The following is a 25777-nucleotide window of genomic DNA, read 5'->3' on the forward strand; positions in this document are numbered from 1 at the left end:
GCGTCCCCAGCGCGAGTCGGCAACCTAGTACGCCGCTCTCTGAGCCCCCAGCCTTTTTCCGCCGCCGTGTTGCCAAGATGTCGCTTTCAAACAAGCTGACGCTGGACAAGCTGAACGTGAAGGGGAAGCGGGTCGTCATGAGGTAATTCCGCACGACTGCCTGCGCGCCCTCGCCGCTCTGCCGCAGTCTCTGCGGCCGGGGCCGACCTGCCGTCCCGCCTGCCCAAAGTTGCCTTTAGGCCTCTGCTCGGCCCCACGGGTCTTAGCCACGCAGGGCGAGGCTGCCCACCGCTGTGGCGGAGGCTTTGCCCGGGTTTGGCGGTTTCTACCCTCATTTTCCCCAGCCCAGAAAGCGAGCTGTAGTTGCCCTTTAGGGGTGGATCCACCGAGGAAGGGCTCAGATTGCGGGGACCCATTTTGCCCTCTTTCCTATTCCTGAAATGCAGTTCCGTCGCCTCCAGCTCCCAGTCGGCGAGGTGGGACGTAATGCTTAGTCTGCAAAATCCTAGGCCCCAAGGAAGGGACCTTGAAAGGTCATTTGGTTAGTTTCCCTTCCCCCACCGCCCTAGACCATCCTCGACAAATGAGAAAAGGCCCACATTTCAAAGATCCCTGCGCAAAAGGAAATCTTCCCCAGAGGGTGCTGATTTAGATGTTCAGGACTAGAACCCCCTAAAGAATTGGGGGTGGGAGGGTGAGGTGGGCCTACAGTGTCGTTGGGCTCCAGGCCATGGGGTTTGCATCACGATTGTGACACATGCTGGGTAGTGGTGGAGCAGGGTGTGGCTGCTCATTCTTGCTGATCTCCAGCCTCACCCCGAGATGTGGCTAGAGAAGCAGGATATGAGAAGTGGGGAGGGCTCTTCATGTACCTTGGAGTCTCTTACTCTGCACACGTGGATCCCTGGTCACTTAGGAACATAGTTTCTCCCTTATCTGCCAAAATTACTAGTATGGTGTATGGAACTTTTATATTTATCCTTTTTGTAATGTGTGCTACATTTGTGCATGCCAGGAGCAAAGTGCAGGAGGACAGTTAGGTACGTAACTGATGGACTTGACTGTTCATAACCTTCCCAGGATCCGATTTTAGTGCTTTTGGGGGCCATGAGGGCTTGAATTGATAGCCTTGTGCAGTCTTGTCCTTTTTGGGCAGTGGTTGATTGATGGGCAGGCATGTGAATGGTGTGATCCAGCCCCTTTCCCAATTTGGGCTGGTTCAAATGAGGGCATCTTTTGGATATTAACAGACACGTAAGGTAGAAGGGGATCTCCCTTTACCCTGGGCTTAAACATGAGGACACTGTGCATTAGAGAAGTGTATGGGCACCCTAAAAGTTCACGTAGCTCTTCCCTTCCCTCTCATTTCATTATGGTCACTATTAGTTTGCAAGCGGTCTTTTCTGCCTTGCTGTGGAAATAGTCAGAACTCAATAGCTTGTGGCGGGGAGAAACACCTGGTGGACAAAGTAGGAGTCACAGCCATCCTAGTATTAGATAAGGGCCTCTTCTACTCAGATGATTTTAAGGAAAGGGGATAGACCCTATGAAAAACAGCCCAAGTGGACATTGTCAGACAACTAGATCTTAGGTTTTAATTATTTCTTCCCATCTCCACTGTGCTCAGGTTTGACTTTTCCAGATGCATGCACCAGCTGAAAGACAAGAGGTGGGGCATGATGCTGGTCAACTTCCTACAACTGCAGTCTTGGCCCTTATCTCCTCTCTCTCCAGGGAAATTGGCTTGAACAATTAACTGGGCTGGCTGGGAGTAGGACTAGAGGAGGTTCTTATCTTTCTCCCACTGGACCTCATGTGAAATATCTTTCTGCGCAAAGGCTCAAAGTTTCATTTAACACAGATTAACCCTGAGCCTTGAAATGATTGGCTAGTTTTGTTTTGCGGATGGAAAATGACCTGTCCAAGGTCACTGAACTAGCAAGTTGGTGGCAGAGTCAGGACTAGAATGTGGATCTCCTTGGCTACAAACCAGATCCTCTGAATATTCGTAGTAAGCAGGGACAGGTTAAAATAGACCTTTTGTCTGCTGAAGGTTACAATCAATAACTTTCCCCATGTAATCTGGATAAATTCTACTTATTTGGCCTGAGGACAGGAGGTTACTTTGTTCCCTCATTATTAATGTATCTCTTTCAAACAGAGAGTCACACTGTAGGACTACTTTTTGGAAGATCCTAGTCAGCCATGCATTGTCAGCTCAAATTTCTTTTTGTTTCAATGGCTTCATGTGGTGGTTGCTGGCAGTGTTTCAGAAATGGGGCCTCCTGAGTAGCGGCTGCTCTCACTTGCCTCCTCTTCTTATCTTGCATAAGAGAACTCTGACCTTTGCTGAGTCTTCTGGCTCCTGCTTTGAATTGCCAAGGGAAATTGACTGATTTGTTGAGCCTTAGATAGCCAGAAGCCTCTGACTAGGTAATTACCAGGTTCCACCTCAGTTTTTTAAGACTCCAGTTGTCTTTACAGCCCTTTGAGTGACTTTACAGCCCTTTGAGTAAACTTCCTGCTTATTTTTGCGATGTCATTTCCTTTCTTCCTCTCATAGGTTGCCAGTCATACTCCTTTGCCGACTTGTGAAGCACTTCCCTTTTGCTTGTTCCCCCCGTTTTTTACCACCTCACTGTTTTTCACCAACTTGTTGTAACTTGTTAAGCAACCGCCTTGATGTAGCAGAAAAAGAAATGGAGAGGAAAAACTGAGAGCAGAGGAAAAAAAGAAAGGCTCTAAGACAGCCATAATACCTCACTTTGCCAGTCAGGGCAGTGAAGCAGGGGTGGGCATGGTTCCTTTGAGAGCTTTTAATGGAACTGGGCCTGGACTCCTGAGATTTCAAGTGATAGAGACTTGATATTATCTCAACCACATCAATATTTTTAACATTTTGTTTTGAAATAATTATAGATTCACAGGAGGTTGCAGAGAGGTCCTGAAGCACTTGTACAGGGAAGTCTTGGGTTCACCCAGTTTCCCCTGTTGGATACATTTTACATAATTATAGTAAATAGCAAATGTAGGAAGTTGACGTTGGAATAAAGTGTATAGTTGGATGCTGTTTTATCACATGTATAGATTTGTGTAACTCCTACTACAATCAAGATACAAAAATTATTGTTTTGTTTGATCGCCACCAGGATCTCCCTCATGCTACCCCTTTAGAGTCAGGGCCCCCCTCCCTCCATGCCTACCCCCTGGTAACTACTAAGCTATTTTCTGCTTCTAAGATTTTATCATTTCAAAGATGTTATGTAAGTGGAATCACACAGTATGTAACCTTTGGGGATTGGGTTTTTTCACTCAGCATAATGCCCTCGAGATTTATCCAAGTTGTTGCATATATCAATAATGCAGTTCTTGTATTGCTGAGAAGTAGTCTGTGGTATGGCTGTTCCACAGTCTGTTCAGCCATTCAGCCAGTGAAGGACTTGTGGGTTGTTTCTAGTTTTGGGCTTATTACAAATAAAGCTGCTGTGAACATTGAACATTCATGCACCAGTCTTGGTATGGACATCTGCTGTCGTTTCTCTTGGGTAAACACCTAAGAGTGGAATTGCTGGGTCATATGCTTAAACTTTTGAGGAATTCCAAGACTGTTTTCCAAAGCAGCCACTCCATTTTACGTTCCCACCAGCAGTGTGAGAGTGAGCAGTTTCTCTGCATCCTCGCTAGCACTTGGTGTTGCTGTTACTTTTTATTTCAGCCACTCTGATAGATGTATAGTGATGTCTGATTTCGAGCCTGAGGCTAAGCTCGGGAGTGTTCAGGGAAGTGGAAAAGGAAGAGGTGCAGATTTTACATAGAATGGAACAAGTGGAATTGCGCAGCAAGAGCAGTTTCGGTGGTGGAGTCCTCAGAGAGGAGAAGCTAAGAGCAGAGCTGTTGCTGAGAGTCTAGGAGATGATGAGGGGTGGGTAATCCACAGGCACTGAGGAGAGTACGAGTCCAGTTCTCATCAGTAAGCTATGTCATGGCACCTGGGATAGGCAATACAGATTCTCGAGTGTTTCTGCCCAGAGAATTTCCTCCCTGTAAGGGCTTGAGCGTAGGGAGCAGCACTGCAAAGGGGGTGGCTTGTTCCCAGCCTTTTGCCATTAGCCCTTTTGCCCATGGGCCTTCTGGGAGGCTGCAGGGGGACAAGTGACCCGTGGTAATGGGATACTCGATCTTCTTTGGAATGCCCTTTAGGGCTGGCAAGAGCCTTGCTCAGGATATTTAAAGAAGATGCTTAGAATCAGAATCAAGTAGCCTGAAACTAAGTAGAGTGTATTTCTTTTCTTCAGAGGCATACTGCCTTTATTTTCGAAGACTTTCTTGAATTAAAATGTTGCAATAGAGAATTCTTCCCTCAACCCACCTTCGGAAAGGCTGCTCTTCAGTGAGGTAGATGGCAGTACAGGCACAGGGGATATGGGAAATCGGTGGTCTTCTTAGTAGGTCTAGGATTTTATAATCATCTGCCAAGCCTCAGCCTTAGAGAGGAAGGACTAGTGATGGAGCTGTATGATCAAGCAGAGCAGTAGTCGTCTTGACCAGGTCATACCTTCCCTGTAGTCCCTTAGCTTTTGATGCTGTTTTTAGTAATGGTTGATCTGTCTTTTAAATCAGAGAATACATTTTGGAGAAGCATTAACATATATAATAATAGCTACCACTTTTAGGGCCCTTCCTATGTACCAGGTACTTTTCTAAGCCCTTTACAAATTGCAGACTCATTTAATTCTCACAGTAGCTGTGAGGTAGATACAATCATTCTCATTTTACAGATGAGAAAGAAATCACTTAAAAAGGATCCTGGCAGGCAAAACTTAGACCTTACAAATAGCTACCACACATCGTTGTTTTCAGTCCGATTGAAGTGGGCGGAGATTCCAAGGAGTTCAGAAGAAGGGGAAAGGAATTAGCAGTTCTTAAAAATGGTAAAGCAGTAATCTCTTGGGTAAGAAAGAGAGACTGCCGTACATCATTTGCTTGTGCCCTTTTGATCACTTTTCTTCTAATTGCTTATTTGTTAGGCGGGCAGGGTCACATGGTCCACCCTCTCCTGTCAGTCTTTTTGAAAGAGGCTGTCTAACTTTTATTTTCTGTGTTTTGCTTGAAAAGTATACTGTGTGAACTCGGTCTTGGACACTGGGCTTCTTTCTGGTCTCAAGGCCCCAGGCTTTCTCCAAAAAGGATGATACTCTCTTGATGTGTTTTATTTTTCCAGTTTTTTTTTCTTTTGAGTGATGTTAGCTTCACTAGGGCCCAGAAATAATATCAAAGGAATCAGAATCAAGATGTCTTCCTTATTACCCTTCACCCCTTCAGCTGCTGCTATTATTAGATGCTATCATGCTAGGCCCACATAGAAATCTGTAGATGGAGCTGGTTTTAGCTTCCCAGGTCTTCAGGGCTAGTTCCTGTGATTTAAGTTAGGTTTTAATTTTATTTTTTAAAATTTCTCTTTTAAAGTATGAGGTACATACCTAAAAGGGCACAAATCATAAGCTCAAAGAATTATCACACAACAAGCGCATTTGTGCAATTACCCAGGTCAAGAAATAGAACATTACCAGAACACCAGAAGCCCCCTCTGGTGTCCTATCCCAGTCGCCACTCCCACCATCCTCCCCATGGCTAACCACTTTCTTGACTTCTGATATGGATGATGGTTATTTTTTTTTTATTTTACAGATTGGCACCTAAGCTAACATCTGTTGCCAATCTTTTTTTTTTTTCCTTCTTCTCCCCAAAGCCCCCCAATACATAGTTGTATATTCTAGTTGTAGGTCCTCTGGTTGTGCTGTGTGGGACGCCACCTCAGCATGGCCTGACGAGCGGTGCCGTATCCATGCCCGGGATCTGAACTGGCGAAACCCCGGGCTGCCGAAGCGGAGTGCACGAACTTAACCACTTGGCCACAGGGCCGGCCCCACGGATGATTTTTTTTGAGTTTTAAGCTTCCAGTTTATTTAACTGGTTCACTGAAAGTGCCTCTCCTAATCTTTGAGGGAACAATAAATTGATCATGACTCTGAATCTGAAACTTTGTTTCTTTTTTAGAGTGGACTTCAACGTTCCTATGAAGAACAACCAGATAACGAACAACCAGAGGTAAGGTACCTGCTAAGCCTTGAGCTAGGTTTAAGACGTGCATGGGTGTGGGTATGAATATATGGCATGAAATGGTTTTCCTTGCTTATTTTAGAATTGTAGCAACTTAAGCCATACGCTTTTGGCATTCCACCAACCCAACCCACCATTTGGTCTGCTTTCTTATGAGAATGTAGAAATTGAAAAAAATCGTCTTAGAAAGTGATTTTTTTTCTCTTCCCATTTTTTGAAAATTTGAAGAATTTGGAGTTATACTTTTTTAAATAAAATCAAAGTTTAAGGTTACTTGGCTTCCCTTGCAAAATGAAGAACTGTGCAAGAGAAGGATTTTTTAATACCACCAGTTATTAAGCTTACAGGTAGTTTTACAAGCCCCACATGGCCCAGACAAAATCAGGTTTTTTTTTTTTTGAGGAAGATTACCCCTGAGCTAACATTGCTGCCAATCCTCCTCTTTTTTGCTGAGGAAGACTGGCCCTGAGCTAACACCTGTGCCCATCTTCCTCTACTTTATATGTGGGACGCCTGCCACAGCATGGCTTGATAAATGGCGCACAGGTCTGTGCCCGGGATCCGAACCAGTGAACCCCAGGCTGCTGAAGCAGAGCGTGTGAAATCAACCACTATGCCACTGGGCCGGCCCCTAAAATCAGTTGAGAGTTTTGATTTAAGGGAAAAGACCTCAGAAGTAATATTTTCAGTCAGTTTAGGCTGCTCAAAATGTCTTGGCTCCTAGTCAGAAGCAGAAATTTTAACTGATGGTACTGCTCTTGCTTTTGACTAAATTGTAAATGAAGGTTTTTATTTTAAATTTGAAATGAAGGGTTTGAGCTGGAGAGGTGCTTTCCAATGATCTAGACAAGTCCTAATAGAAATATAATATGAGCCACATGTAATTTAAAATTTTTGACTTGTCACATTAAAAAAAATGAAAACAAATGGGTGAACTTAATTTTAATAATATATTTTGTTTAATCCATTAAGTCTAAAAATTATTTCAATAAAAAAATTAATCAAAGGGACATTTAACTTTTTTAGTATTAAGTCTTTGAGATCCAGCATGTATTTTACACTTAGAGCACGTCTCAATCTGGACTAGGCACATTTCTGGTATTCAAGAGGCACCTGTGGCTGATGGCTGCCATATTGGCCAGTGCAGGTCTAGACCCAAAATATTTTCAGATATTGGCCCCAGAATAGAGCCTGGCATTCTGCCAAGCACATCCTGCTGCACCATAGCGGAAGGTCTTTGTGTAAGGCAGCTCTGATCCTTATTGATTTTCTTTATTTTCTGCAGCACACAAGAAAGATTGGAAATATGCTATCAAGTTATTTTATGAACAAAAAGCAGAGAAACATGTCTGGTAGACCTTTTCATTTTCAGAAACCCATGGAGTTGATTAACAAAATGAAGCATTAGAAAATTAGAACTTGTCAATAAGGGATAGCCCTGAAGATTAATTTGCTTTCATTAGGCAAACTTTGTACCTGATCAAGGTTTCTTCTTTATTTGGTATGAATTTTTATATCTGCCAAATAGCATAACGTATTTTAGAAACATAACTTGTTTTTTTATTATTCTGTTCTCTGGTGAAAAGGCCCGTTATCAGAGAGACTTTCCCTGCCCACGCTATCTAAATCTCTTCTACCACTATCCCCAGTCATTCTTGTCCCTCTGCCTTGTTTTGTTTTCTCCATAGCTCTTACCACCATTTGAGAAATACACACACACACATGCATATGTTTATTGTCTCTCCCTCTGTTAGAATTTTCACTTCCATGAGAGCAGAGACTGTTTTATTTACTGTTGTATTCTCAGAATCTGGAATGGCGCCTGGAACAAAAGAAGCATTCAGTAAATATTTGTGAATAAATAAATGACTTTCTTCGTTGTCAATTTTAATTTCTAAAAGACTGGCAAAAATGGAAAGTTAGTATCAGGTTTGGAACAAAAATTTGAAATGTTTAAAGGAAGTTGAGTAATTTTTTGGTTAAACTTTAATGTAGTAAACGTGAAGCATTGTGTAAACCACGGTTTGTATAATGCATTTATTTTTTCCTACATAAAAAAAGTGACTTAGGATCTATAATGGGTGCAGAAAAGTTACTACACATTTTTCAGTTTTTCCCAAATTTCCTTTAATGGTTTCAATATTTGGGAATTTTATATTTGTTCCACGGTCACATAAGAGGGATGTTTCAGGGGCCCCCCAAGACCACCCACATGTTTGGTGATTCACTAGAAGGACTCGCAGGACTTTGCTTATAGTTCTCACTGCTAAAGTTCATTACAGTGAAAGGATGTATGACAGGATCAACAAGGGAAAAAGTCACAGGCAGAACCTGGAGAAATCCGTGCATGGACTTCTGATGCTTTGTCCCTCCTGGGAGGGGACACACCCAAGTGTGCTCCTTTCTCTAGCACTGACAATGCAGTAATTGTGTGCAATGTTTCTGCCCAGAGAAGCCCATTAGAGACTCAGCCCCCCAGGGTTATACTGGGAGCTGGTCACATAGGTACCCTCTACCTAGCAACTACCAAAATTCCAGACTCCTAGAGGGAAGCAGGTGTTTAGCATAAATCACTTTGTTTGTACAGACAGTCTAGGAACAGTGAATGGCCCTTGTCAGTTAGAGAACTGAGGGACCACTTCAAAAGCCAAGTTCCCAGACACCAGCCAAGGCCCAGCCTTGCAAGCGGGTCCTTCTAAAGGTAGCAGTTTTGGCCTGCTATATTAACTCTTCTGCACAAGGGGCAAAACATAATGAGATTGTATAATTCTAGGTGGAGGGTTGGCATCGTAATTAACTTCTTCCCCTGAACTTAAGCCTGAGGACCATCCCTGAGTTGCCGACAGTAAACGTGAAGGAATTTGGAGAAGAAAAGGGGTTTTTGTGTTTCATACTCATTCCTAGGAGTAACCTTGCTCTACTTGCTGTCTCTTTTTGGTTGCAGGATCAAGGCTGCTGTCCCAAGCATCAAATTCTGCTTGGACAATGGAGCCAAGTCAGTTGTTCTTATGAGCCACCTGGGCCGGCCTGATGGTGTCCCCATGCCTGACAAATATTCCTTGCAGCCAGTTGCTGTTGAACTCAAGTCTCTGCTGGGCAAGTAAGTGCCAGGCTCTGATGCTGGGGGACTCTGTGACAGGCGATGTTGTCCAGCACGTTGTCACTGGTTCTTAACTTTCAGACGGCTCAAGTGTCTGCATCTCGTGCTCTCCCCAGGGATGTTTTGTTCTTGAAGGACTGCGTGGGCCCAGAAGTGGAGAAAGCTTGTGCTGACCCAGCTGCTGGGTCTGTCATCCTGCTGGAGAACCTTCGCTTTCATGTGGAGGAAGAAGGGAAGGGCAAAGATGCTTCTGGGAACAAGGTAGGACCTGTGATTTTGACATTAGTAGGGGCGAGGAGGGCTAAATCTATGAGAGACTGATGGAAGAAGAGAGGAAGCTCATGTTTATTTTTCCTTAGACACCCTTTTAGTGAAGTATAACGTATAAACTTGCACAAATGCACAGCTTGGTGAGTTACTCACAAAGTAAACACACCTGTGTAACGACCACCTAGGTCAAGGAATAGAATATTGCCAGCATCCCAGAAGCCCTCTTTCTGCTCAAGAGGTTTTGAAATACCTTTGAAAAATACATGAATACCATTTGGGGGTAAGAGTATTCAGTGAACATGCTACTTTTAATTGTCCCTTTGTTGCACACCTGGCCTGTGATACATGCAGATTTTTTTTCTGACATGTGATAATCCTATCAAAGGGTAGGCTGTGATTGCCAAGTGCTGCAAGTAGACATTCACAGGTGGACGTGGCAGTGAATATCCATGCTACACTAGGTGTTCCCCCAGCAGAGCTAGTTTTAGATTTTTTGTTGGTCAAGCTTGGAACGGTTTTTCTAAGCAACAGGCCCTAGTGTGTTATGGAAGGGCAATCTGTATTTTTTTTTTTGAGGAAGATTAGCCCTGAGCTAACTACTGCCAATCCTCCTCTTTTTGCTGAGGAAGACTGGCCCTGGGTTAACATCCATGCCCATCTTCCTCTACTTTATACATGGGACGCCTACCGCAGCATGGCTTTTTGTGAAGCTGGTGCCATATCCATACCTGGGATCCGAACCGGCGAACCCCGGGCTGCTGAGAAGTGGAACGTGTGCACTTGACTGCGGTGCCACCAGGCTGGCCCCTTTTCTTTTTCTGAGGAAGATTAGCCCTGAGCTAACATCTGTTGCCAGTCTTCTTTTTTTTTTTTGCCTGAGGAAGATTAGCCCTAAGCTAACATCTGTGCCAGTCTTCCTCTACTTTATATGTGGGTTGCCACCACAGCATGGCTGATGAGTGGTGTAGGTCTGCACCTGGGATCCAAACCTGCGAACCAGAGCTGTCAAAGCCGAGTGTGCTGAACTTAACCACTATGCCGTGGGGCCAGCCCCAATCTGTATTCTTATTTAGAAGGGGAATTAACTTGAAGCTTGAGCTTGGTACTTTTAAAACAGTAAATTAAATTTGATATAATTGGGATTTTTCTTATAAAACAATTACATGAGCAGAAAAAGTACTTTTCTAAGTCAAGTAGAAAGGGACTATTTGGGACAATTGATTGTAGTTGGGTAAATTATGGTCATGATGAGATTGCCTTGGATTTAAGGCATTTTTCTTTGAATTCCTCTCTAAGATAAGGAAGCACAGGTATCATGATTTCATGAAGAAACTAAGTCTCAGAAAGGCAGTCGTCAGAGTCAAGTTAGAGTCAGTGGTACTGTTGCTGGGCCTTATATATAGGTCAGTCCGTTAGATCAGCAAAGTTTTTCTGTAAAGGGCCAGACAGTAAATATTTAGGCTTTGTGGGCCGTACAGTCAGTCACAACCATATATGGTCTCTGTTGAACTGTTCAACTCTGCCATTATCATGTAAAAGCAACCATAGAAAGAAACAAATTAAGAAAAGCAGCCAAAGGTAACTGGCAAAACAGATTACTGTGACCTGACAATCAGAATTCAAATATTAAATGATAAAGCTGGCTCTTTGAGGATGATTTGGAATTTGCCCATTGGTAGAAGGGAAGATGAAGGTACCCTTTAGTACTTTCCACTCTTAAGATCTTTAGTGTCTTGGGGAACAAGATGCTCTGAGGCTAGTGTCTCAATCTCATGTTATACTTCTGACATTTCTTAAGGTCATCCGAGTGCCTGCTTTCAGGCAGTTTCTTTTCTTAGCACCACAGGCCCTGGTCTTGCCTTATCCTGCCTTTGGCATGGCCTTGCTACAGTAGTAGGAGTTAAATGCTGACCTAAAATTTGATGCCCTTTTAGACTGAAACTCAAGCTGCACAGACTCTAGGGCTTAGAAATGGCAGGAGGCAGCTGGCAAATTGGGGTAAAATCTTTCATTCAGGAAATGATGAACCAACTCTGCTAGTCTATGACTTTTTGAGTTAGTTAACTTTACATTTAGTGTCCAATGGCTTTCAGTGCTTGACATTTCAGGAACCAGTCATAACTTCAGAATGAATTAAAAAACAAAGTGAGGACGTAAACTTTTTCCTTTATCTTGTGTGCCCATATTGGTCTTTTAGTTGCATTCTCTTCCCTTTAGTTATTGGCAGATCAGAAATGAGAAGTGGGTTCTGATTATTATTAACTTTTATAGGACCTTTTTCATGAGGAGCTTTCGATTTGCCCCATTTTTCCTCAAGTAATTCTTAAGTAGACGGCTTATCACACCTTTTCAATAAATAGGAGGATTTCAGGGACAGAGAGCAACTTCCCGAAGGTGACACAGTGAATTAGTGCCAGACCTGGGCCTAGAGCCCCAGTCTCCTGCCATTCAGGCAATGTTTCGTTACTACATGAAGCATCTTCCTGTCACTAGTGGCAGATGGTATTCTATTCTAGAGAGATTACAGGGGCTCTACACCTTTTAGTTTTAGCATTAATGCCCCTGCATTCTTTGGGTCATTAGAGGACAGCCCCTGTTCTTTGTGGCAGCCTTTTTCACCTTGATACATAGGAGGATGGGAGTGGACAGTGAGTAAAATGAATATCTGCTCTGTGCTCTGTACTCTCTGTGCCATGACCCCTTCATCTGGCTTCCTGTGCATCATTGCTTAGTTTCCTGCTGGAGACTCCTTGTTCATCCTGCTATCTACTTTCTGTCCCTTTTAGCGGGGGGAATCCCTGGATAGTGAGCTGAAATTTCAAAGCCCTATGTTTTATTTCTACTTTTTTATCCTTCTTTTTTGCAGTATATTTCTTGTTTTCTCAGATGCCTAACTTCCAGGGAAGGCTATATAAAATACATCCATTTAATCAGAATGAAATGTTTCTGAGGTCCTCTTCTGTTGTCATCTTTCCATCTGCGTTTTCTGTCTCAGCCTGCCCTTGTTGCTTTCGTGAGGAGTATGTGTCAGGGCCTCTTTCCCTTTACAGGAAGGCCTTCGTAGCCAGCAGCTTGAGTCAAGTATAATCCTAACTTTTACAAGGAGAATATGTTAAAAAGAGGAAGAGTCAAGATAAGGAGAGGGAAGGATAATCATAATCTTGTCCTGGAAGCTGGGGAGAGGTCAGTGGGATATGGTTAGCTTCAGGTTAAGCCATGGTACAGGAATCTTAGGTTTGCAATTTGAAGGAAGGTGAAGGAGAGCAGAAACATGCAGAAATGACCAAAAGACCTGGAATGTTTGGAAGAAAGAGCAGATCTCGTGCTAGTTGTAAAAATTGCTGTCCCACCAACTCAGGGTCTTTAGACATAGATGTTCAAGAGGACTCTTGGTATGAAATGCTTTTACGATTGTTTTTGGAGCCATCAGCATTTCCTGTGTTGGTTTTTCCATTTTTTGTTTTTCTCTGCAGGTTAAAGCTGAGCCAGCCAAAATAGAAACCTTCCGAGCTTCACTTTCCAAGCTAGGGGATGTCTATGTCAATGATGCTTTTGGCACTGCTCACCGAGCCCACAGGTACTAAGAGTCTTGTTCAATGTCAAGCTGAGAGCAGCATTCCTGTATTTACTCGAGCAGCCCAAGCTCTGTGTTGCTTTTGGAAACTTCTGATTATACTGTCATCCTTTCGGCTTCTGTCTCTTAATTGGAACCACCAGTTAGACTGTGGCTCGTGTTGAGTATCCCTGATCCAAAGAGGAAATAAAAGTAAAAAATGTTGAGAATTGCGGAGCTTTTTGTTGACCATCAGGAAGAGGTTGCTCTTTCTCACTTTGGATATTTCATGTAGAGGTCTTGCCCTTTGTGAACATTGTAGGATCAGAAGCTTATGCTGTCAGTAGGAAGTAAATTGAGGAATCCCCTCCTGTGGTCATCAGTTGGCTGATTATTTATTGTGGTTATACCCTTGGTCTGAAGACTGTTAGTCGGGTATCTTAAATTCTACATAAGGTCATTGCTTTTTACTTGTCCCCCTTGACCCTGCACTATTAGTCAAAAACCTTATTTTGTACCTAAGTGTTTTTGTTGCAGTTTAGGGATGAAAACCATGGTTTCCTGGAGTCTCAAAAATGAGAGTATTTCAATGATAAGGAGATGGCTTCTAGAATTGGGAGAATTGGTGGGCATTGAGTAAAATTTGAATGTTTCTGGTCTTTTCTAGCTCCATGGTGGGAGTTAATTTGCCACAGAAGGCTGGAGGATTTTTGATGAAGAAGGAGCTGAACTACTTTGCCAAGGCCTTGGAGAGCCCAGAGCGACCATTCCTGGCCATCCTGGGCGGGTATGAAGATCTCTTCAAGATCATGCTTTAAGTAGTGTGTTTGGCTAGTAGGCTATAACTTGGGTGTTTTACTGTCAGATAGCACAAACTGGGTAACTGAGGAGAATTTAACAAAGGAACTATCTACAAAACTGTGGGTAGGGTTTGGGGAAACCCCAAAGGGACGGTACAGTAATGTGGGGGTAGCAACAGCTATCACCATTCCTAGGCCTGGAGGGACAAAGGGAAGGAATGGTTGCCAGAATCCAGAGACGGCAGTTGTGTGAAGAGGGCCCTGTGATAGGAACTGTACACTTTGGTCAAGCGATGTAGGTATAGTCATCTGGCAGGGAGGGAGCCAGGGAAATAAATACTCTGATCTCCCTTCAGTCTCCCACTGATGTAGCTCCTCCCACCCCCAACTGACTGCAACCCAAGTGGAGGCCAGAGGGAAAAGGAGCCCTTTGATGCAGTCCATGCAGGTCAGCCTCCTGGGACAGAGAACAGGGCCAAGAAAAATAGAAAATGGTTCTGGAGGGAAGAATGGGAAAGATGCAACTTAGGTGCTCATCTAACAATTTTTGAAGTACTTGAGCCTTTCACATACATACAATCTGGCAAGGAGTAACTATGAAAACCTCCTCATCTGTGTTTAATATATCATTTAGAATTCATATCTCCAGATCACATACCTTTTTACATTTTCTCCTGTGGCAAAACGTACCATGTGGATAATGATATTTTAATGGCTTAGTTGAAAACAGAAATTTCAGAATTGCAGGTCAAGAGGCTAGGAGGATAATTTTTAGGTGATAGAGTAGGAACAGGGACCTGGGACTGCTTGGATAAGATAACTTCCTGTCACTTGGCTTGGCTATCTAGGTAGCAGCCTCTTTAAGGCTGGATGCTTCTGACCCTTCTAAGAGCAGAGCTTTTTTTTCCACGGGACTGAACACATTCAGCATTTCCCCAAGAAAGCTGACTGGAGTTGGGTGTCAATTTCAGCTAGCATAGTTGCTCTCCAGGCTTCATGAGCCCAGTTTCAGGGTCCTAAAAATAATTCAGGTGGGTACAGGTTGTAATCTGTGTCCTGGAAGCATTGCCCCTCCTGTGCACTGGGTTATAAAGGTCAGACTCTGATCTTTGCTTCCCTGGAGATTAGGATTTGAGCTGTCGGACTTTGTTCTCCAAACTTCTGTAGACATGGAATATGGGAGTGAGTGCCACCTCGTGGTTCTGATTAGGTTTTAGATTCAGCCTGAAATAGCTGTTTTGGGGAAGTTGATGTGGAGGTTTTTTTGCCACCTTTCTTGCAGTGTAGTATCCTTATGCCACTAGTAATTTTGGGGAAAATTTTACATTTTCTTAAAAAAACTTTATTGTGGAAACACTTCAAACATGTACAGAAGTTGAGAGAATAGTGTAATAATTCTCCAGGTGTTTGTCACCCTGCTTCCACAATTACTGACATTTTTGCCAGTCTTGTTTCATCTATCCCCTTATCCTTTTTTGTCAGCAGTATTTTCAAGCGAGCCTTAGACATCACATAATTTCACTTATAATACTTCTGTATGGATCTCATAACTGATAAGGAAATTTCTTTTAAATAACCACCATGTTATACCTAATGAAATTTAACAATTTTGTTACTAACCTCTAATACCCAGTCTGTATTCAGAAGTTCTCAGTCATCTCAGAAATGTCTTTTTACGCTTGGTTTATTTGACTAAGGATCCACTGAACTTCATGCATTGCATTGGGTTGTTAAGTACTTTTTATTTTATAATAGTCCCCTCTTCCTTGTTATTTTCATTCCATTGATTTGTTGAAGAAGCAGAGCATTTGAGCTGTATAATATCCCACATCCTTTAGAAGAGGTTGAGTCTCTTTTCTTTTCTCCATCTTATTTATGTATTCATTTGTTTATTCTCTCTCTCTCTTGCGTGTATAACAGTTAATCCATTCTTATCCTTAGTGATGACCAATCTTTACAAGTGAGATACTTTTGTCACTTTGTGGGACATTTCTCTGTTCCTGTCCCTTGATATAAAAACTCAGGCTCTATGTAATAGCACTTTCTTAGTCCATTGTTTTGTTCTTTTGGTGATGATTCTTGCTTTCCTTTCTAGAGCTAAAGTTGCAGACAAGATCCAGCTGATCAATAATATGCTGGACAAAGTCAATGAGATGATTATTGGTGGTGGAATGGCTTTTACCTTCCTTAAGGTGCTCAACAACATGGAGGTAGGAAACCAATGCCAAGTGGATGTGAAATAGCTCTCCATGAGAAATAGCAGGTTATATAAATTTAAAAGGAAAACTAGCTTCTGACATGACCCTTAAAACCTCTCATTTTTATTTATCTTGGCAAGTTTTTTTTTCTTTTGTCTTTGAATTGTTCCTTTATATTATATTGTATCTTGTTCCTGTCTGCCTTGTGAGGTAATCATGTTTTTAGTATAGAGGCTGACCATCATCTTGGCTTCCCTGTGTAGATTGGCACTTCTCTGTTTGATGAAGAGGGAGCCAAGATCGTCAAAGACCTGATGTCCAAAGCTGAGAAGAATGGTGTGAAGATTACCTTGCCTGTTGACTTTGTCACTGCTGACAAGTTTGATGAGCATGCCAAGACAGGCCAAGCCACTGTGGCCTCTGGCATACCTGCTGGCTGGATGGTGAGTCACTTGCGTGGTTGGTAGTGTGAGTGAACAGAAACATTTTGGTATCATTCATTCATCATTCAACTGAACAACAAGCATTTTAGGAGACTCTCTGCAGGAGATCTCTGTCAGGGCTCCACATGTTGCAGTGAGGCCCTCATTGGGGGAGAATCCATAGAGGAAAAGCAATGGTATCAGATTGTTGCTGTCTTCATCAGTAATGTGGGGGCAAAACCATCATTGGTTTTTTCGTCTGTTTGTTTATTAAGTACTTAAGTATGTGCTAGGGACAGTGCTGTGTACTCTTTTGGTTTGGGCTTTTCCAGTTTATGTTGCTGCCTAGAAACCTGTCTAAGAAATCTTTCCTTTATGAAAACATGAAGATAGTAGAATACTGGTTACAAGAGGGAAAAATGTATGTATATATTAAATACTAATTTAAATAGTTGATTGTAGTGTTCTCCACGTATTAATCATTTTAATAGCTGTATAAAACTTTATTATGTTGCTATACTAGTTTGCTTAGTCATTCTCCTTTTTTTAGGTATGGGTTTTATTTAGTTCAGTGTTTCTCAAAGTCTGCTCCCAAGAATAGCAGCATCAGCATTTCAGAACTTACTAAAAAATGCAAGTTCCTGGGCCCTACCCCAGACCTACTGAATCAGAAGCTCTGCGGGTCTGGGGCCCGGCAGTTGGTGCTCGAACAAGCCCTCCTGGTGATTCTGACGCATGCCAAAGGTTGAGAAGCACTCATCTAGTTCAGTGTTTCTCAATCTCGGCACTGTTGACATCTCAGGGAGTTTTTGTGGTGGAGGGCTGTTGCATTGTAGGATGTTTAAGTCATCATTGGCCACTAGATGCCAAGTAGCACCCCCCCCCCCCAAGTTGTGACAACCAAAAATGTCTCCAGACATTACCACACATCCCCTGGGGAGGGGCAGAATTGACCCTGGTTGAAAACCACCCATCTTGTGCTTCACACTTGTAAGTAGTGTCGCTAAGAATGTTTTTATCAAATAACTTCTGAGGTTTTCCCTTAGACTTGATCTTCCATAAAGGGCATGAATAGGTTTATAATTTTAAAGACTGAAGGGTATCTTTTGGTTCTAGAAGGAAACTCTGGTATTCAGTCTTGAGTTCTGGTCTTGGTGGAGGTGGTATTTGCTCCTCTAAGTAGCTTTTCTTGTTAGCTCATCGTCTCTTTTAATCACCCCTTAGGGCCTGGACTGTGGCACTGAGAGCAGCAAGAAGTATGCTGAGGCTGTTGCTCGGGCTAAACAGATTGTGTGGAATGGACCTGTGGGTGTATTTGAATGGGAAGCTTTTGCCCGAGGAACCAAAGCTCTCATGGATGAGGTGGTGAAAGCCACTTCCAGGGGCTGCATCACCATCATAGGTAAGGGGTCCTGTAAAAGGCTAATGCCAGTGTCAGCCGGAAGAATTCTGATCAGAGGAAAGAAGGGGGAAGTGGTTAGCTTTTCCTAGGTTTCTTGGTGCCGGGTGAATCTTGAGAGCTAAACGGGTGTATAGTTCATGGAGGAGCTTCTTAATGAGATGGAGTTGGGGGTTCATCAGCTACCTTTTGGGCTTGAGAGCAGACTGCCTTATGGTTTTGGTGCCATTCCTTTTTCTTCTTTTCTTTTCTCTCCTTTCCCCTTTTTACTTGCCTTTCATTCAACAGGTGGTGGAGACACTGCCACTTGCTGTGCCAAATGGAACACGGAGGATAAAGTCAGCCATGTGAGCACTGGAGGTGGTGCCAGTTTAGAGCTCCTGGAAGGTGAGGTTCTTCCCTGTTTTTCAGCTTGTTTGAGGGAAGGATGGGAGTTATGCAGTGAGAGGTGGCTGGAGTGGAATGGAGATAGTAGGTAGTGTTATTATTAGCTGCACAGTACAAACAGAGGAACTTAAAGCTCCTGGCATCCATTTGAAGTAGAGAGGGGCAGACAGGAAGACTTATTCTCAAAGAGGTTACACTCTAGTAGATCTGGGACCCAAAGTGTAAGTTACCCAACTCCTGGCCGTGTATCCTGAAGAAGAGTGGACGTGCTATTGGGAAGGTAGAAGGGGGCAGATCTGGCTTAGTGGGTCTTATAGTAATGCTGTCTGTGTGTGTGCTCTCTCAAAAACAGGTAAAGTCCTTCCTGGGGTGGATGCTCTCAGCAATGTTTAGTACTTTCCTGCCTTTTGGTTCCTGTGCGCAGCCCTTAAGTCAACTTAGCGCTTTCCACATCTCTACTTGGCATTAGCTAAAATCTTCCCCCATGTCAAGATTCAGCTAGCAGCTAAGAGATGCAGCACCAGGAACCCTTAAACAGTTGCACAGCATCTCAGCTCGTCTTTACTGCACTCTGGATTTGCCTACATTCTTCAGGATCCCATTTGCATTTCTTAGGGACTAAACCATTGTGCATTCTAGAATGCATGTATTTATATTTTGCCTGTTAAAAGAAAGTGAGCTGTTAGCCTAGTTCTCTTTTTGAAGTAGCTTATTCTGATTAGCTTTGTCATTGTTTCACTACTCAGCATGGAAACAAAATGTAATTCCAATTGTAGGTAGGGAGGGAGGTGAAGTTGGTGATCTGTTAAATAAATAATAAAAGTATCCATTGAAACTGGGATTTTTTTCCTGTCATACTTTGTTAGGGTGAGAACAGAATCTTGAGGAAGGGATCAAATCATCTACATTTCTGAATGCAAGAAATGGGGCTGCAGCAGTGGGGAGGTGGGGGGGATTAGACAAATGTCTACTCTTTTATCAAGGTCCTACTTTATGGCAGGCATTGGGATATTTTAAGTTTTATTTTTATCTATTACACATAACCATCATTTAGAAAGTCAAGGCCTATAACAAGAAAAATAGGCCTGAGCCCATTCCTCGCATTTGTGATTCCTACTCCTCAGAGGTGACTGCTTTCAACTCTTAGCTTTTTTCTGGTATTTATCTCTATGTTTTAAGTACCATGCTTATACTGTTAACTTCTTGATCTTTAAAAAAATGATATAATTTCATACATGGGAAGATTTAGCTGTCTTAGAGCCTCTGTCCCACATATACTTTCCCTTCATTCTGCCAGTATAGTTTTGTCACAATTCTAGCTCAGTAGTCTACATTGTGATTACAAATAGTATTCACAGCTGAGCTATGTTGTATGCTATGATTATATTATGTACTTTTTCATTTTCTTTGAAGTTTAAAACATGTTTCTTTTTTTCTACGTACCTATCACTCTTCATTCCCAATATATTCAAACATATGAGACAGTTCATTTTTATTAGAGATGTCCCTCATGGAGCCCTTTGTGCTCCTGCTCGTTTGTCCTGGCTGCCCTCTAGGTTTGCTAGACAGCTGTTGTTCTGGTGTTTTCTTTTTCTAGAGGATATCCCTCCGGGATAACTCCCTTGGGGATTCCCTTTACCTCCTGTGTTAGACCTCCCCTTTGCTGGATCCATTTTACCCCCTTTCTTAATTTACTCCCCTTTTGTGAAACACAAGACCCCATTAGCCTCCTGAGAATAAGTGCCTGGGAGGTAAAATTTTTGAGACCTTATCTGTCTGAAATGTCTTTATTCAACCCTTATACTTGCCCATTTGGCTATATGTAGAATTTCAGCCTACATATTCGCTTCTCAGACTTGAAGGATTTGCTTCCTTGTCAATGCTGAAAATCCAGTGACAGTCTCAATTTGATCCGAGCCGAAAAGCCAAGAAACTATTCTAATGACATTCTGAGTCTTCCTTGTCCTTGTAATTTTCCCTTCTTTTCTCTTTCCTGTCATTTTCATGGGCTTTTGGGAGTGATCAGAGGTAAACACATGACTTAAAAAGGCCATATTTAACTGGAATTTCTCTGCTGGGCATTTTACAAACTAGATACGTATTTCACCTTTGTGGATAAAGAAATAAACTCTTGGACAGGATCAGAGAGTTAGTAAATAACAGCGCGGATTCAAATCCAGGTTTTCTGATTCCAAAGGCTGGTGCTTTTTCATTGTGCCTCACTCCCTGAAATGATCCTTCTGTTCTAGGACTTTTTTGCTTGACTCTGGAGAGAACAGCAAAAGAAAATTTTGGTGGCTGCTTTAAACACAACAAAAGATTTGAAGGCTTGAACTTTTTCTTAGAAATTCATTTGTATTTTCATTAATACTGTCCCCATAGTTGTAGTTAATTTTAAAATGCACCATGTTTCTGCACACCTCTAATGGTATGCTATACCCTGGTTTGAGAAGTAGGAATTCTAGTCCAATCTTTTTGTAGATGAGGTCTAGAGATGCTACCTATAGATTCAGCAAATTAATGTCACAGCTGGGCAAGAACTTTAGCATACTGATGACTTTTTCTCCTACTGATTACCATTCCCCCAACATTTTATTATTTCAAATGTCCAGAGGAATTCAAAGAACTGTAAACACCCATAAACCTAGCACTTAGACTCTACAACTGCTGGTTCATCTACCCATCAATCCCTGATTGTACCTTTTAAGTACTTTTTGCTGAGGAAGATTAGCCGTGAGCTAACATCTATTGCCAATCTTGCTTTTTTTTTTTTTGCTTGAGGAAGATAAACGCTGAGCTAACACCTGTGCCAGTCTTCCTCTATTTTGTATGTGGGTCACTGCCACAGTGTGGCTGACTAGTGGTGTAGGTCTGTGCCTGGGATCTGAACTTGTGAACCTGGACCACCAAAGCAGAGCACACCGAACTTAACCACTAGGCCATGGGGCTGGCCCCTAAGTATTTTTTACTAGAGTCTGCCTACAGGATCTTTCTCCATTTATTTGCATCATTAACCCAGAGAATGAATGGGGAAATGTAAATAGCCAAATATTTGAGTGACTGCTAAATGCTTAGGACATAATGGAGAGAACATAAGATAGCATCTGTGTTCTGAAAGGAATTTATAACCTAGTTGAGGAAGATAGTTTATAACAGACAACTTATGAGCATATAAGCTAGAATAGTACAAGCATGTGCTTCCTGTTAATATAAAATTATGAATTAATTAACATTGCAAACTTTAGGCTTAAGTGTAGCATATTCACTTTTAACGCCCAGACAATATATATATGCCTGTATATGGAAAAAATTACCTTTGTCATAAACAAATTCAATCTCTTCTTTAGTTCAGTGTTTCCTGCTTCCCTTCTTTTCCTTTTTATGTCCAGAACTTCCCTCTAGAGGCACATGATGTAGAAGTCAAAAAGGGGTTTACAATGAGAAGACTCCTTCCTGCCTCAGTCCCCTAGCTACAGTTTCCTTAGAAGCAACGACTCTAAGACTGGTTTCCTTCAATCTAGAGCTACTTAATGCATATAAAAAGCATATCCATGTGTGTATATACATATAAATATATTAAAATATGTATTTTTCTTGGTGTCGTCGATTCCGACTCCTAGCAACCCTGTGTACAGCAGAGTAGAACCCTGCCTGGTCTTTTTGTGCCATCCTCTTCCCTTCCAGTGCTATATGCGACAGTGCTCTCCTGCCTTTTGTAGGGTTTTCACAGCTGATTTGTTCCTTTTGGAAGTGGACGGCCAGGTCCTCCTTCCTAGTCTGTCTTAGTCTGGAAGCTCTGCTGAAACCTGTCCACCATGGGTGACCCTGCTAGTATTTGCAATACTGGTGGCATAGCTTTTAGCATCACAGCAACTTGCAGTTCCCACAATATGACAACCACCAGATGGGTGGTGTGGTTCCCTGACCGGGAAATGAACTCGGGCCACAGTGGTGAGAGCACTGACTCTTAACCACTAGACCACCAGGGCTGGCTAAAATATATATGGTGGCATATTATACACACTGCTTTGTACCTGCTGCTCTGATTAGTGTTTTCTCTCCTACCTCATAAGTACTTCCCTTCACTCTGGACTCCTTAGACTGCAGCGTGCATTACATCTTCCATTCTCTTTGAATGCTGGCTGTATTCCTATATTCATACTCAGATCAAAGACACTTGTTTCCTGCTTGTAAAAGGAAGAACTTGGGATGACAGTGTCCTCACCCCATTTACCATCAGTACATCTTTATAAAGATTCCACCTAGAAGCTGGAGGATAAGAGCTGCCTTAAGTCATTCTTGAAGCTAGATTAGGTGGATGTAATTAGGGAAGGGAGATCTGCAAGCTAGATAAAGCAGCCTTCATCTGAATGGGCAAACCACCCACTGGCTGACCTAATAAGTCAACATTGACTCAGATTACAAGCTCAATTATATGTACAAATTCCCCCCAAAGACAGAGCATGCTACATTTTTAAGCGATTTAAACCCATATCCTTTCACTTTTATTTTGCTTTACTATGACGAGTTACCTGCTGATTCCAAATAAAAGCAAGCAATTCCCTGATTTATACTTAATTCATCACTTAGACAAATCTTAATTGCTTTTTGGACCTCAGAATTACTGGGCCTTGTTCATCTTCTTTGAATCCCATAAGTCAAAAATGAAAGATAAATTATAAGTTCAATTTTTTTTAATTAATAATCTTGGAACAAATACATTAACAATTCCTTAGAGTTATATAGCACATTATAATTTCGAAAGAGCTTTCACACATACCAATTAAACCCTCACAACATCCCTGTGAGGTAGGCAGGGTTGGTGTTATTTTCCTGTTAAACTAGTGAGGAGAACAAGGCTCAGAGGTGAAGTAAGGTCACACAGTTGGTAAATGATGGAACCAGGACTAGAACCTAGGCCTTTTGACATGCCGCCTCCCTGAGAACATTCAAGTAATGATATCCTAGAATGAAAATTTTTCTCCTATGATGTTGATCAGATCTATTTTTATAAGTTTGATACCACCTTTTCCTAACAAACATCCAAAAACAAACTGTGATGAGACGTTTGTTCCCTGTTACCGGACTATTTCTCTTTGATGTATCAAGCACCATCCTAAGATGAAACTTACTTGTGTTTTAAGTTTTGAGGATCCTTGGCTACAAGTTCTAAATCATGATATGAAAATTTATTTTAGAAAGTTCTGCAAAAGTATTCCTATGTTGAATATGTCAAACTTACTTAAACAAAAACAACACAAGCCTCTATATTTTTGAAGCTTTGCAATCTTTCCCAGTAAGATGTTTCGATGTGTATAAATGGAAAGTAGGGAAAGGTGTTTAGCAACAGTAGAACATTCCTGGGAAACCTATGCAGAGTGCACCTAAATGCAAGTCATATCACACAAATTTGTTTTTGTTGTTGGCCTTCTAGAAGAAGGACAACTATTAGAAAACTTTCAGGTTTGATCCCATCTTATGTGTGACATCCTCAGCAACAAGCTAGAAAGATGATCTGAATTATACCAACAGGAGGGTCCAAGCAGTAGTGATCAAAGCATAAGTGCATGTGGTAAAAAGGAAGAAAACAGTTGCTCTTCAGTGGTTTTGCTTAGGTCCAGTGTAAATATACTTATCAAGGCAGATTTAAGCTATAGCATCTTCCACATTAAGTTTAGAAACGTGAAATATGGTGGGGTTATCAACTTGGAATATAAGATGGAGGAACTGAACGTAACTGACCCAAAACTAGATGTAAAAAGCAAAGTTAAGCTTAATGGGCATAAAAGGCAAGGGATAAAACTCAAGTGCTTTAGTATGGAGAGAAAAACAAAGCAAATGCAAACCTTCAGGTTAAAGTGAACCACAGAACATCAGGCATGTAAAGCAGGTTTTAAAAATATGAAAATGATACTGAGCTGTATTATCAGGAATGATGTTTTTAAAATTCCAGTTTTGGCCTTTTAAATTTAACAGCAATGGGGAGTAACTTAAGCCTACGTGGGGGAGGTGGTGCAGAAAACAAATGGGATCTAGAAACGGGGTTGAGGAGGTGGGAGGTTAGGGAACACCAAGAAACAACTTAAATACGTTCAAAATGGATTTAGAATCCCTTTAAATACATCCTCTCCAAAAAGTGTTTTCTAAATTGAGAGATTTGGTCAAAAAAGTTGGTGACAACAAAAGTGACTATTTTACTTTACAAAAGAAAGTATTTAAATGTACATTAGAAATGATGCTGTTAAAGATTACTCCACTGATCAAAGTGTTGAAACTGAAACGTAAGTGCTGCTATCAGTGGTACCCGGCAGAGAACTGCTTCCAAAAATAGAATTGCCAGAGTAGGACTCGACGTTAACAAAACTATTAAGAAACAAGTGCTTTTTATACTTAAAGCCTAAAGAAAAAACATTGGTACCCTTAAGAAATCTAACAGTTTTAACTAACGTGAAAAATATTGCTGCTACATTTAAGTTTTCTAACATAAAACTTGAGAAGATCTAGAAGGTTCTAGTTCAGTATACTGGGCTCAAAACCAACTACATGTGTGAAATGCATCTAGACTATATTCTTTATAGTATCATTGTCATCATCATCTTCATGTTTTCTCTTCAATGGGTTTGATTCATTGGCCATGTTCTGTGATGAAACCATATTGGTCGTAATAAGAATATTTTTGGACCCAATCATTGAAGGATTAATCAGAACATTTTGAACTGCAGTTGTTGCAGGAACTGTAAACAGAGGAGAAAACACCCGATACTATGAATTACCCAGAATCAGAAACATGGTAAAAAGTATTCAACAAAGCTGAATTTAATTCTAATAATTTCAATAGCATGAAGTGCAACTATGTCATAGAAGAAACTCAGGTAATTATACTGCATTAAGAGTTAAATTAAAATTTTTAATACTTTAAAGTACTTAAATTAGTATCTAGTACAAGGTTAAAGAAGTTCTGTTAGGTTTCTTTTTGAACTTAACTACCTAAAATTTCAATTAGTCATGGGAAGCAGCACATTGGAGTTCATCATGGAACATTAAAGCACACATTAAAAGCACATGGTCAAGGTCAGGACTCGTGATTCCCTTACAGGCCAACATTTTATATAAGTAGTTTACTGTGTGTAGTTAGGTTTCAGAAGATGTGAAATCTAAACATACGCATTAGTAAACTATGCTGTAACAAAATTCTACTTATATTAGTCCAACTTTCTAAGTATCCTTCCATAAAGTGAGTAAAGTTACAATTTTCATTAGATGTATGCTAAGTTGTAGTATTTTCTTGAGCTTTAACCCTAAGTGCTTTTCCCTGAAGATACCTTAGATTTGTGGACCCTTATTTTCATTCACAGTGTTCTTAGAGAATCTGATGATCACACTGAATACTCTCCCTTCCCCTCCAAAACATTACATATATTAAAATTTCACACACTTTTAGTGGGCTCATAGACCCTCTATGAAGACCCCTGATTTGCAGCATTACTGCCACCTTCCTGTTATGATATTAAACAATTTAACTCTTGCT

The 25777-nt window shown here is 41.6% G+C and overlaps 2 protein-coding genes across 4 annotated transcripts in view; one reads left to right on the forward strand and one right to left on the reverse strand.

The window, feature by feature from the left end:
• On the forward strand, window positions 1-19090 carry PGK1 (phosphoglycerate kinase 1). Its single transcript, NM_001434717.1, has 11 exons — window positions 1-142; window positions 6058-6108; window positions 9065-9220; window positions 9337-9481; window positions 12964-13067; window positions 13711-13830; window positions 15939-16053; window positions 16305-16484; window positions 17688-17865; window positions 18151-18249; window positions 18602-19090. Exons 1-11 carry the CDS (start codon window positions 78-80, stop codon window positions 18640-18642), a joined length of 1254 nt encoding a protein of 417 aa, NP_001421646.1. The 5' UTR covers window positions 1-77; the 3' UTR covers window positions 18643-19090.
• The window catches only part of TAF9B (TATA-box binding protein associated factor 9b), a 23508-nt gene continuing 5578 nt past the window's right edge, over window positions 7848-25777 (reverse strand). Inside the window, exons 7-8 of one of the 3 annotated variants that reach the window (XM_014728994.3) lie at window positions 21564-21647; window positions 7848-7942 (exon numbers count right to left, since the gene is read on the reverse strand). In XM_014728994.3, coding sequence (XP_014584480.1) covers window positions 21598-21647 — 50 coding nt within the window. In that variant the 3' untranslated portion in view covers window positions 7848-7942; window positions 21564-21597. Of the gene's footprint in view, window positions 7943-21354; window positions 21648-22925; window positions 24984-25777 lie in introns of those variants that run through there. The other 2 variants (XM_070257358.1, XM_001502662.6) reach the window with 2 other exon arrangements.

The sequence above is a fragment of the Equus caballus genome, chromosome X (genome assembly GCF_041296265.1).
Source record: "Equus caballus isolate H_3958 breed thoroughbred chromosome X, TB-T2T, whole genome shotgun sequence".
Taxonomy (NCBI): Eukaryota; Metazoa; Chordata; class Mammalia; order Perissodactyla; family Equidae; genus Equus; species Equus caballus.